General features: G+C 33.2%; 1 protein-coding gene across 4 annotated transcripts in view; it reads left to right on the forward strand.

Moving 5' to 3' along the window:
- Positions 1-13557, forward strand: part of LOC118182303 (uncharacterized) — a 495450-nt gene that overhangs the window by 428120 nt on the left and 53773 nt on the right. For all 4 annotated transcript variants that reach the window (XM_085807736.1, XM_085807739.1, XM_085807738.1 and 1 more), the window contains 2 exons: positions 8234-8401; positions 11557-11699. In XM_085807736.1, coding sequence (XP_085663862.1) covers positions 8234-8401; positions 11557-11699 — 311 coding nt within the window. The remainder of the gene's footprint in view (positions 1-8233; positions 8402-11556; positions 11700-13557) is intronic.

Raw genomic sequence — 13557 nt, forward strand, 5'->3', positions numbered from 1 at the left:
TAATTCGACTAGCAGATTGTTGGACAAAAATGTTGAGTAAAAAAAAAAAAAAAAAAAAAAAAAAAAAAAAAAAATGCTTTTACTTCGTGAAAACAAAATGGCGCCCAAAAAAAAAAACTAGCAGGTTGCTGTAGCAGGGTTGGTCACCAAATTTTCGCCAAAAAATCGCCAAGTTACCATAATCCAAAGATTAACCTTGTTTTGTTTTCCAGTTTTTTCCCAAATTATTTTTTTTTTCAGATTTTCTTCATTTGGCCTACAATTATTCTTCAAAGATTTTCTTAAGTTATAAGGTTATACTTAATCTTGTACTGAAACTTTAGTCTTTTAACCTTAACAGACATATAGCGAGTCATCGCTGTTCCTGAGATAGTACGACAAAATCCTACGAAATTTTAAAAGAAACTTTTTATTTAAACGGAACTTTGTACATAAAGGAGCGACTTTGTGGTACAAATAACCATTACTTGGGGAAATGCAAATTAAAATTAGAACAGTAAATTCAAATTAAACGTTGATCCTTAGACTAAAAATACACACTTAAATACCAAACTATAAGCTGGCTCAATAAATTATCGGCGGGTCAGAATAAACTATCGGCGGCGAGATAACTCAAAGCCGAGATAGTTACATTTAACTAGAACTAGCAGAATCTAATCATGTACCGTGGAAAATTTTCAATGATTTTTTTTAAAAAAAAAAATGTGTCTTTTAAATTCAAACACTGTTTTAACGTTTTCCGGCACGCTACCTTTTAAAGTAAGAATTTAGACCCCCCCCAAAAAAAAGGTAGGCAGTCTAATCAGGCCTAGAGGAGCACACAGGTAAAATTTTGTGAAGATTTCACTTATCGTTTGAATTCTGTGGGTGTTCCCGAAGCGGGCACGCTGAATGAATAGAAGCTTCGAAAAGAGTGCTGAAACGAGCATTGCTGGGAAGCGAGTAAAAGAGTAACAGATTTTGCCTATCATTAAAAAACACTAGATACTGAATACCGTAGCAGATTTAGCATTATCCAGGGTGTGCCACGGGAAGGCCTGCTACTCTACACCACCCCCAATAAAAAAAGCTCTTCTCGGGTATATGATGATTACATGCGATGATTATTAAAAAAAAGTAACTTGGGTATATGATATTTACATTTCTTATTTAAAGTTTCGTCTACTGTTTTCATGGTGATACTTTTCGAAGAAAGTGACACCATCTTTGAAGAACCACAGCCCAATATTGCATGTTTTGCACATGTACCGGGATCAGTATCAAATTGACTATCTGAAAACAATTCGTGCAGCATTTTCAGTGATTCAGAAATGGTCTCTCTGATCCATTTGGAAAATAATTGAAAATCCGAAAAAAATAATATTATATCTACAATTAGAAATTATAAACTATAAAATAAAATTAAAAAACGTCTACAACTCAAAACTATCAAACGTAGCGCTTATAAAACTTCTCTGAACGAAAGCAAAAATGTGAACTGTTCTAGTGAAAAACCAAACAGCTAACTAATAAAATTACCCCTGACCTTCAGAAAATCACCCCAACAATTTCTTAGTTGATAACCAAACCTCCCATATCCCCCCCCCCCAAAAAAAAGAAAGAGAGAGAGAGAGAAAAGAAAGAAAGAGAAAAATAGGAAATGAAACACAGATGTGGACCCACCTTTCTATTATCAATGAGCTGACCGGAAAGCTGCAAAAATACATACATACAGTTATTGGTGTGGTCCTAGTCTCTTAGTGATCCCACTCTGGGCACACCTGATGTTCGCCGTTCGATTTTAGGCAAGATTTCAAGGTAAAAATTTAAAACTAATATAGAATAAGATTAGCATACAGCCAAGAAAATAACATAGAAATTTCTTTTCAAACAATTCTTTTTATAGCCTAAAAAAAATCTGGAAGATTTCTTTGAAAAATGAGGGTCTTTAAAAACTAAACATGGCTAAAATATATGGACTGGTTTGTGTTGTTCTTCTATCTAGTAAAAATAAAGAAGGTTCAGAGTAACCTATAAAATCCATTCAATTTTTCTGTGGATACAGAAGGAAATTTTGAAAGGTGTGCTCAAACCGCAAAGGGTGTTTTAACATAGTATTATGTCATAAAAGCTTTTTGCTATAAATGATAGAGAAATTCGTTGAAAATTCAGTTCTAATGATAGCTTTTAAATCATTCTCTTCAATTTAATATCTTCGACAAAAATTTAAACTCGCAAGCCAGTCAAAAGGATTTCCCTTGAAAAGATTCACCAGTGATTTAGTGGACAAAATTCCCCATGGACCTTGCAGCAAAGCCGATTCTAATGGCAACGGACTAGCTACTTTGGGATTAGGTAAACTAGCTAACTTGAAAAAAAAACCTCCATGAAAGACAACGCTTATAAAGACAGATCGCTCTTGTGAGCTTTTCTGCCTATTACAGTCTATCATAAAATGCATTAGATTAAACAGATATATGTGTGGCTTCCGAAATGCGTTCAGTCATCTCACTCTATTTTTCTATAGATTTAATTATCAAATATAGCATGATTATTAACTTGAAACGTTAAAGGGAAGCTGCCTATTAGAAGTTTTTGATTTAGATTTTGTCTTTGATTTGATTTGTGTACTAGTCAATTGAATTAGAAGGTAAGACAATACATAAAAAATCATACGTCTGATAGGTACTGTCTGATAGATATATGATTGAAATTTCATGAAGAAATAAAAAACTGTGGAATGAAGTGCAAGGAGGAAAGCTAATTCTAAGTTGTGCTTTTATTTAAATTTATATATAACTACAAACTTTCCAGAGTTAAGTTAGGGATTTCCTGATGTATATAAATAAACAACTGAAGAACGCAGCAAAATATACCTACAATGGGATGCATAATTTGTTTTAAAGTCATAGCATACTTACATAAATAATGTAACATAACATGTTTGTTGAATAAGGATATACAGACTGCTTACTGCTGTTGAAAAATCATTTTACTCTGTGAGACTATATAGAAATGGTTGATAATCAGCAATTTTTCTCTTTATTGCGTCTCAGTCCTGTTCAATCAGATTAAAAGTAAGTAAATTCTCTCTGACCCTTGCTTTTCACATATTCATCTTACAGCATATCCGTAATTAGTGTGCTCTGTTTGGAAGTGCGTTATTGTCCATAAGAGAAAAATGTTTTCCGCTTAAATGTCGTAGCATTTCTTTGTACCTGCTACAGTCACATAATTTTTCCTAGTAAGAGGTTAATACGACTACCAGTACTTGTACCTTCTTTAACCAAAATTATAACAAACAAATGGAACTCCACGAAAGGAATGGCTATTCAGATTCTTCTCTGGCGACAAATGTGAACTTAAGATGAGATTTATTACGGTGCACGCAAATCTCAACTAATACGTAAACAGAATTTCGCGGTATTCTTGATACCCATTACCTTTTAATTCTAGGCCCACCAGAGGCCGAGCGGTAAAGTCGCTGAACACGGTAGTTCGGTCCGATGTTCAAATCCCGGCGAACGGGCTAGCTGCATTTGCGTTTTCGTGGTTGAGCCCATGTGCAACGTGTATACGAGCCTGTTTCCTTTCAAAAGTCCTCCACGATGGCATCTCTCTCCTTAGGCAAGTAGCCCTTGAGTGCTTTGCCGTTATTAAATAAACCAAACCAAACCTTTTAATTCTATGTTCATTAATCGATAAGATAAATCATATTAGTGATCTCTGGGTATAAATTCCTGCTTCATGTTTGTGCCGGTGAGCGACCAGAAATTATAAAATATAAATACCCTTCTCTAGTGTTGTTTTTAACTTAAAACTTTGCCTTGATCTTCTATTCCTATAATGCTTTATCTTTTCTGCATATTTAAAATTGATTCCACAAGTTAGTCTTCGAGAAGTTCATGTGAACCCAGTGACTATTGCGTTTGATTAGCTTCCCACCCTCCTGTTGTTGCATTCTTTTTATAATAATTATAGAATACTTTTTATAAAAAAGCATTTATGAGATGTAAGAAACCATTTAATACAATAAAAGTCGCAGAAACTTCATTCGCAAAGCAGTTATAGTAAGGTAACGAGTATTAAACACAACGGAATATTTTTTCATTGAATATTATACGAACAACAGTTCATAAATGCAGATTCACATACAAAGAGTTTAAGTATCTTCAGGTAATGAATTTCAAGACTTAAGAGATTACGTGAAACTGCAAATGATAAGCGAATGCCATATTATCGTGATATTAGCGTGACTTTATAATATAGATTAATTGATAAATTAAACACAGTAGCATTAACATTGTTAAATAAAATTATAATAAATTGTACTATACCTTACGATACGTACTGTGATTACCACTTAAAGTAATGCAAAATATGCTGATATTATTATACAGCCCACCAGCGGCCGAGCGGTGAAATCGCTGAACACTGGTAGTTCCAACCTGGGTTCGATTCCAGGCGAACGGGCTGGCTGAATGGGCGTTTTTTGATTCCCCATGTGCAGCGTGTATACAAGCTAGTTTCCCTTAGAAAGTCCCCCACGAAGACATCCTTCCTCTTAGGCAGGTGGCCTCAGTGTGCTTTGCCATAATCAACTAAACTAACCCAAACCAGCCGACCTGAGTTCGATTATAGGCAAGCGGGTTGGCAGCATGTCGTTTCCGCGTTTTTCCCCATGTGTTGCGTGTGTTCGAGCCAGTTTCCCTTAGAAAGTCCTTCACGAAAGCATCCCTTTCCTTAGGCAGATAGCCCAGGTGTATTTTAATCAACTAAACCAAACATTGTTGTATACTCTTTTCCTCTCTTGTAAACTGTAGGTTAGAACTTTTAAACCAATCCTTTTGAAAATTAAGTTTTACTTAATATTTCGAGAGATTAATTGTTAGGCTAAAAAGCCAAAAACAGTTAAGAATATCAGATTCTGACATTTTAACCTAATGTTAGAATTTTTTCAGACATTAGGTTAAAATGTCAGAATCTGATAATCTGAATGTTAACCTAATGTCAGAATGTCAGAATTCTGACATTTTAACCTAATGTCAGAATTTTGTCAGAAACCTAGTGATTTTTTTTCCCTTCATACCTAGGAACTCTGAGAAAAAGAAAGATCGATTAAGCATGTCTAGTCATGAATAGACGCTGTCCGTTGAAATCGTATTTACGTCCATTCTGTAAAGTTAAGGAACAAAGCTATATACCTCTGACGGATGGCTTGGAATCTAAAAATTTCAAGTTCATTTTTCTAGGATTACTTTCAATGATCCCTCTTCTCCAATATTTCGTTGCAACCGTCCGAAACACAGTTACAGGTGATCATCATCCCGATTACTGTAAGAAGACATAATTGTGTGGTTATGAGTTGCTATATATCTTTACACTGCGATTTCTTCAGTTGGCTTATAGTTTCAAATTTAAAAGGCTTTTTTTCTTTACACTAGAGTACCGAATATCCGGATATGGGGGCGTGAAATCTATTCACTAAAATTTTATTTACCGGTAATCAATTTTTTAGTATCTGCTTAAGTGTGTGTCTTTATGAAAACAATTTATAGCCATGTACTACAATTTTCTATTTGTTTAGTTCATCAGTGTACTTCCTATCTGGCTTTAACAAGTTTCGAACGAATAAAAACATTTTTTGATTAAATGTCACCAAAGTGTCTGTTTTATCTTTCCGTCAGTGTTAAGATTTGATTGTTGTATGTAAAACTTCGGAATTAGTTTTCCTCTTCTTTATAAGATCAAATAGCTGGTACACTGTATGCACATGAACTTGCGTTGTAGCTCTTCAAAATCACCAGTCTATAAAACTAATTCAGAAATTTGGAATCTTGTACAGGAAAATTTATGGCATTAAGTAGCTAAAATTTTTTTCATGGGATGAAAATGAGAATATTTTAGGAATGCAATTATATTTTACATAGTTTTCTCTTTTTCTCTTAATTTTAACATGTTTTACGAAACAAAGATTAAAAAAAAAAAAAAAAGCAATCTTATGAAAATTCTTGGAATTTTAGCGTTGTATAAACTAAAATCAAAATGAGATAGTAGTTAGGAAATAAAAGCCATTTTTAGAAGGGGTGGATGAATAAAGAATTCCCTTTGAGCTGAAGGGGAAAAAAACAACGTCTGAAATAATGGAGAAAAAGTGTTGAATTTGTAAACTTTTTCTTTTCTTAATTTACTTCCGTTTCTCAAATTATTCCCCAAAAGTGCATTATTCTTAAATGTTGACAATAATTTGTAATTTTTGTTAAGAAGAAAGACAGAAACTATGAAATATTAATATATTAAATGTTTCAACTAAATTCTTTAACTTTTGTTTCGAATAGTTTCACAGAAAGTTTATTCTCAGGAAGGTATTTTCTGAGCTCGTAGAAAAGCGGTTGACAACAAAGAACATCACAAAATGTGGAAAGAAAATTCAAAATTCATATATTTTGGTAGTAATTACTTTTGATGTTTAATTTAATGAATTTGAATGAAAATATCAAATGCCTAAAATACATTTCTTTAACAAAATTATAATTTTTTGTATTGTACTAAAATCTAATTTTTTTTGTATTATACTAAAATCCGCTTTTCAGCTAACATTTATAAAGTCACAAATAGAATAATGTTAATAGAACTACAAGTGTTAAAGTATCACTTCGTCTTTTGTATTTTTAATACGTAATAATGATGGAAGTCTCGTGGTTATTTAGAAGATACGAAATTAATCAAATGTATTTAAAATTCACTATAAATAAAGAGCAACATGCATTCCCTAAATGCTAGTAGCTATAATAATAAAATGTTTACAGCTAAGTACATTTTCACTAAACCTTTCTCTTATTATTTAAAAGCATAATTTTTAAACCGAACTCATTGCGCTGCCTTAGGACCCACGGAGCAATTTGCGATTTATTATTGCCTTACGTTTATACGCACTTTACTATTTATTAGTTTCATACACTTAAGTGCCTTTTACTGCCTTCAGAATGCATGTTCAAAGACCTTTTTCCGTCATAGCAAACTTTGAGCTCCCACATGCAGCTGTCTTTTATGTGCTTTTTCTATGATCACAACATAGAAAAGTACCTAGATGTTAGACATAAAACTGCTCAGGATAAGGGCAAATCAGTAGCAATATACTAGACACGACCGTCCATAAAAAATGGGGTAAAAAAGCATTTCAAGCTATGTTTGTGTTTTTGACTGAGTAATTGAAATGAACTTGCGCGAGATTCAAATTTTCTCGTCTCCTCTCTCTGAAATTTTGCCTTGATAATGTGAAACACAAATAACTACTAGAGCTTCACTTAATCTTACCTCGAAAACGTGAAGCTCTAAAAGTTATCTGAACTCTACGTTATCGACGTGAGATTTCAAACGTTTGCCAGGCAGATGTGCCAATACGACAAGGTTTTATTTGAGCTTATTGAAATGAGTTCTTTTAAGCACAAAGCTCATTTGATAGATAACTAGATTAAGTCTCTGAAATGACAGCAGAGCCCAATTTCATCTCCAGATATCCAGTCAAGAAAGCATATCAAGAAAGCTCTTTAGAGATGATTTGTGAATTAATTCGACTGTGGTTCACTAAACTCCGTCCCGGTAAGAGAATCGAACTTGGGTCTACCAGAACTGCCGGTTAAACGAGTGCTCTAACTATTAAGTTATTGAAGCCGTCCTCCTTCCTTAATTTCTTTTCATTCATATAAGGTTGGTATGCATTTTCCAGTCACCTTGTTCCGAATCGCCCCGCATGTATCAAACGTAGCTCATCAAACGTAGCTCAAATGGTAATAACTAATTATAGTTGAAAAATGTGCATGAGGGTTTCTGCTTCAGGTAATCTCTGGGTGACTCATACTAACGTTTCAACATATTTAGTTATGGTCATTGAATAGAAGGAATGAAACGTTCCCTGATCAGTACTGAGTTCATTGAGTCCAAAAACCATCATTATAGACGTCTGAGAATAATTCCATTGGTTCTTGTAACAATTACTTGGATAAAACTGTTTGTTTTACAAACTGGGGTATTTTTACCAAGAATGATTTTCTTCGTGATTATATGAAGGAGAGTAGTTCACCTTTCTCTTCATTTTTATAACCGGTTGCAATGGCACAAGATTATATACATTGTTCAGGGTACTTTACTACCACAATATGAGTTTTCATGTGATTGTGCATTATATTCATATGGGTTTTATTTTATCGCTTTCTCGTTAAATCTTTCTCAGAAGTTGTATGTTTCTTTCTAGTGCCTCAACGACCAGTCGTAATTTCCGAAACTTCACATAGCAGATCTGACACTCCTCCGCACCAGAATGCCCCCAGATTACGTTTCCAAGTCAATCCAACAGTTATTCCTTTATTAGATCAAGAGTTTCATCAATATCTGGCTCTCGAAGGACTAGATTTCAGGCAAGGTATCAGTATGCTTTTTCATTTAAAAACATAAGAATCTGTTTTATTAGTTTGATATTTTTGGATTTTTTTTGCTAATGTGTTCTTTTGTACAACATATCTTCAAAATTACTTGTACCTATTTGCTTCATTTTTGTGTTCTAATATACTCACGCAATGTTGCTGCAAATGTTTAAATGTTTTAAAACTGCTTTTTCTACCTTTTCTCACTCAGTACCATCATAACTAAATTAACGTTAATGTTAATTATGTGTGCCAAAGTGTTGAAACTAAATTTCTGAAAGAATTTAAAACTGAAAGAAAGTCACAAATACAGCTGTGTGATTTTACGAAAATTGTTTATCAGTTGTTACGAAGCGAATAACGATTCTAATGCGTAGTTCGACGAATATGCATCAGTGGTAAATTTGATCTTGATTTGGATACAAAAAATTCATGATGATATCTTTCATTTATATTTAATGAAAACACCAAAATATATCACAGCAATACACATACATCGCAATGGCGAACTACAGTTACATAATGTAAAAAACAACAGAATTCCTTTGGCGCAACAGCGCCCTCTATACTATGAAAAGTTCCAACATCAGTAGCCCAAATAGATAACTAATTCGATGCATTTATGCTGCATAATTCGGTAAAAAATTAATTGGAGGTAATGAGGGAATTGTGTTTTTATTAGTCATGACCGAAAAATCTCAAAATTTCCTTTTTCCATCTTTTCACCCCTCCTCCTCCTCTAAGTTCACTTGCTTAAACTATCAGTTTATTTTTGCAATATTCTTTTACGTATAGTTACAGTAAAAAGTTAGTACAGTCTTTACTTGTATAGTCTTTACTTTACATGATACATTAGTACAGTCTTTTTTTCGTAGATAAATGTTTTTTGTTTGCGAAGTCACTGCTAATAAATATTGATTAATTATTCGTTGAAAATAATTTTTTTTCAAATGTTATGCCGCTAGTTTCTATTCTAAGCAAGTTTTATGTTCAAACAAGTGATCAGTAATTTCTGACCCAAAATTATGAATAGTCATCTAATAGAAAAACAATAGATTTATTATGCGCATGTAAAGCAATATTTAGATTATATTGTAATATTATGCGTTTTATCCCTATTTCACACGAATATTCCCTTTTTAGGCAATCACGTGTAATTTATAGTAGTATAACCTTTCTTTACAACTCTTTCTCATAAAGGTACAATTTCAAGATTTATATGAAGATCAGATTACATTATAGTGTACGGTTATTTTATTAAAATGTAATAGCATATTACGACAGGAAAATTAATGTTTTTATGTGATGAGTTTCCCTACTTGATAGTTAACGCAAATGCTCTCATGATTACTTGTCTTTGAGATACAATTACTTTTTTATTATTCAAATATTTCGTCTGCAGATGCAGTCCTAGTACCATGCTATAGACAGGACCGGAAACTGAACATACAAGTTTGAAAAGAAGCGTGTTTAAATTACAGCATATAATCAAAAGCGAGTAGAAAATTGTATATTTCAAAATAGTACTCTGTTGATAGTGAAGCAAATATTCTTAACTGTGAAGTAAATTTAAATCATAAAATACACAGTCCCTATTTGTATTCGAAAAGTTTTCAGTAATTTAAAAAGCCGTCGATTATTTTTTCCTTCCTTTTGAAGAAAACTAAATTCTGAACCAGCCAGTTGTCGGATTGTTTTAAATCTTACGATTGTTATGTCAATTTTTATAATTTATATTTAGTTACTTGTTACCTTATTTGTTACTGATTTGGTCTGTCTTTCTTGATACTTGACTGTTTATTTATTTATTTATTATGAGTGAAGAATAGTTAATATTACTCTTTATTGAGTGAAGAGTAATTAATATTATTTCACTCATAATAAATAAATAAATAAACAGCCAAGTATCAAGAAAGACAAAACAAATCAGTAACAAATAAGGTAACGTATTTCTTACCTTAGAAACATAAAAATATTTTCTATTAACTTAAACCAGTAATTGTATTTTGAAAATTATTACACGTAGTTCAACATTTTGAAAAGTTAATAAGTTTCCATGTATTCTTTACGTATGTTTTAAAACAAAGTCAAAACTGTTGTCTTAATTTATGCATCTGTAGCCTTTTAGATCCTTCTTACTTACCTGGTTCCACTTACCTGAAATATAAAAGTTGCCGCAGTATTGATGTAAATCATAATTTAATCAAATTGAGCTCAACGCTAAATTGGCTCTTTAATTTATAACTGTTATCAGGACTTGTATTCCTCTTTACTTGCTTTGGAAACATGAACTGTCCTGACTCAGAACAGGGAGCTTACCCAAGCTTTGTTCAATAAATTGTGAAGTAGACAATACACACAGGAAGGGTATACGAAACTCTTTATTTTTCTATCTTTACAGAGATTTCCGGAACTTCGGAATACAGAGACCAACCACTTGTGGTCTGAACGTAAGAATATAAAACTACTAACTAAAACTCTAACTAAAACTAACTTTGGATTAATATACAAGTGCCTAACTTTAAGATTGGCCGTTATTTAACAAAAAATCCGTATGTAGTACAGAGAGCTGCTAAAACTACGATACGTTTAAAATTATCAAGAGGATTAAACCTCTGGCCTTGAAGGCAACCAGCAACCGAGTAAAACTACTATGGCAAGCGGCCTGCTTCTAATAACTCCTTCCTCTCTCTTGCTTGGCAAAAAGCCACAACTTAAGTACTTGGCGTTAGCAAGACAAATTTGCATAAATAAGTTAAAGCTTTTAATTCTGGCCGGAAGTAGAAAATAAGAAGTGATAGTAAAGATTTAAAATAAAATAAACGTTAGTAAAACTTAGGATCCTTACACTGTAAACTGTAATTTGGCAGTAAGAAACACATGAATGATCACAAAACTTTACCTTTTCAGGTATATTTTACAATTAAAAGAACAAATTAAATAAAATTTTTACATTTCGTAAAGTTTTTATTATTATTATTATTTTATTTTCTTCAATGGCCTTACGACAAGCTGCATATGGGCTGGAGCAGAAAATTAACATACAAGATCTGATCTCAAAAAAAACAAAAGTTGGACTAAGTCACCAGTCGATTGCGACCTGGTAACTTTCAAATTAAATTATTCAAGAACAACATTTTTTCTTCCAAAACAGCTTGTGTTCGAGGTACATTCGGTCCCGGATGTCGGTTCAATTGTGATGACTGCCAGAATGGAGGTACTTGCGATGTTCGAGCTCTTAGCTGCGCCTGCCAACCTGGTTTCACAGGACTACTCTGCAATGAGACGTGTCCCAAAGTAAGCAAACAATAAATTCTTGCCTGAAATTTAGTCTCTTTTATCTTTTAGAATTATTTAGCTGTTAAAATAAACGATTTCTTCTACAGAAAACTATCTTCCGTTTTTTAAAGAAAATATATTTTTAACATAGGAAAAATTGCACTGAAGTTTCAACCAAAAAAAAAACATTTAAACAAAAATCCCCCTTTCTCTCTTTAATTTTTGCAAATAATATTTGCATGATGCATTACCAATATATTTTAATTAATTGTTTTTCGCTTAAGTACAGTATTTGTGCATTTAGCATAAAGCATTTTCATATTTTCTTGGTTCAATGCAAAACACTGTAAGATTATTTTTGAGTATTCAGCACACATCTAAAAACAATTATAACAGTTTGTTGCTCTATTGTAGCGACAATTGGTATATTGAACGATAACTACGTATTAAAATTCTAAGTTTTTTACTGTTGCATTTGTAAGAATAATTTATTTCTGTTGTTTTCGAGTCCATATTACATGGAACAATGAAATACTCCGAAATGACATGGAACAATGAAATACTCCTACTCCGAAGAGAGGTTAGACTTCTATTTTCCACTCCCAGCTTTGAGGGAGAACACCTCAGGGGGGGAAGATCCGGGGATCTCCCACCCCTCTCCACTTCCAACAAACGACATGACAGGACTTTCGACTCGCCGCATATTTAGAGTGCCGCCATGCCGCACCGACACTATACAAACATCCATGTCTTCTCCCGGATTCGAACCTGGTCCCTAGGGTACTGTAGTAGGCTCTCCTAACCCCTGTACCGTCTGGGCGACAATTTGTTTCTTTACAAAGTAAGTATAAAATTCACATGAACATCACCTGAATGTTTTGCAAATATAGTAAAATATCAATTATGAATTTCTTTACGTGCATGTTTTTTACGGTTAAAAGTAAACTTTCAAATCTCCAGAAAGCTTCAAATGAAAATAAGGCTAAAATTATTTCTGTAAATGCTATTGAATTCAGCTTATGTTTCATTTATACGTATTTTTCCTGACTAGGAGAAAGGAAAAGAATTATTTTTCCCCTGGGTTAGCTGTTTTGCCTAAAATCATTCTGAACTTCTTCACACGTTTCTCGGAGTGTGAATGTATTAGAAAGAGAGTAATTTATTGTAAAAAATCTATATTTCTTAAGGTTTGTTAGTGTTTTAATACATATCTCATTTTTACGCGTAATTTTCAGTTGACCAAAACAAGTTTGGTTCGAGCTGCTTGATTTAAATTTTTTTGTCTATCAAATCAAACCTTCAGAAGGATGTGATACTCCCTCCCAGTCCATCAAGGATTAAGAAAAGGATCATTTATTTTCAAACTGTGTTGAAACTCGGAGTACACAGATTATTCCGATTTTCCAACATATTTTTATGTACATACTGATCATTCTTCGGCTCCCATTCGACTGTCTAGGAAAGCATTTCCCCCAAGCGAACGACCGTATGAGATCGCGTCTACTATTTGCTCAAAAAGCTTTTTCACCTTTTATCACTTTTATGTGACAGAAGCTCCCCGTTATAGATCTCCATAAACGTAAACCTCAAGTATGTCGTTTGCAGACTAAAATATACCAGGCAAAGGCAGGCTTTATCCTAAAAGATAAAATGGAGATTTTAAGGCAAGTGGATAACAACATCAAACATCGCAAAGGGTGGAGAACTGGAGATGCCGCTTTCCACATTCCCGACGCTTATTTACAGACACAAGAGTACTGAAAAAGATTCTCAATCCACTGAATCGTTTCGTAAATGGAAAAATTGTAAGATCTTTTAGCTATCATGCAAGGAAACAATCTTACTAAGCCAGGCGAGGCGTGAAGAAATAGCTCAC

The sequence above is a fragment of the Stegodyphus dumicola genome, chromosome X1 (assembly GCF_044657685.1).
Source record: "Stegodyphus dumicola isolate Sdum_Otavi_A_Nest chromosome X1, ASM4465768v1".
Taxonomy (NCBI): domain Eukaryota; kingdom Metazoa; phylum Arthropoda; class Arachnida; order Araneae; family Eresidae; genus Stegodyphus; species Stegodyphus dumicola.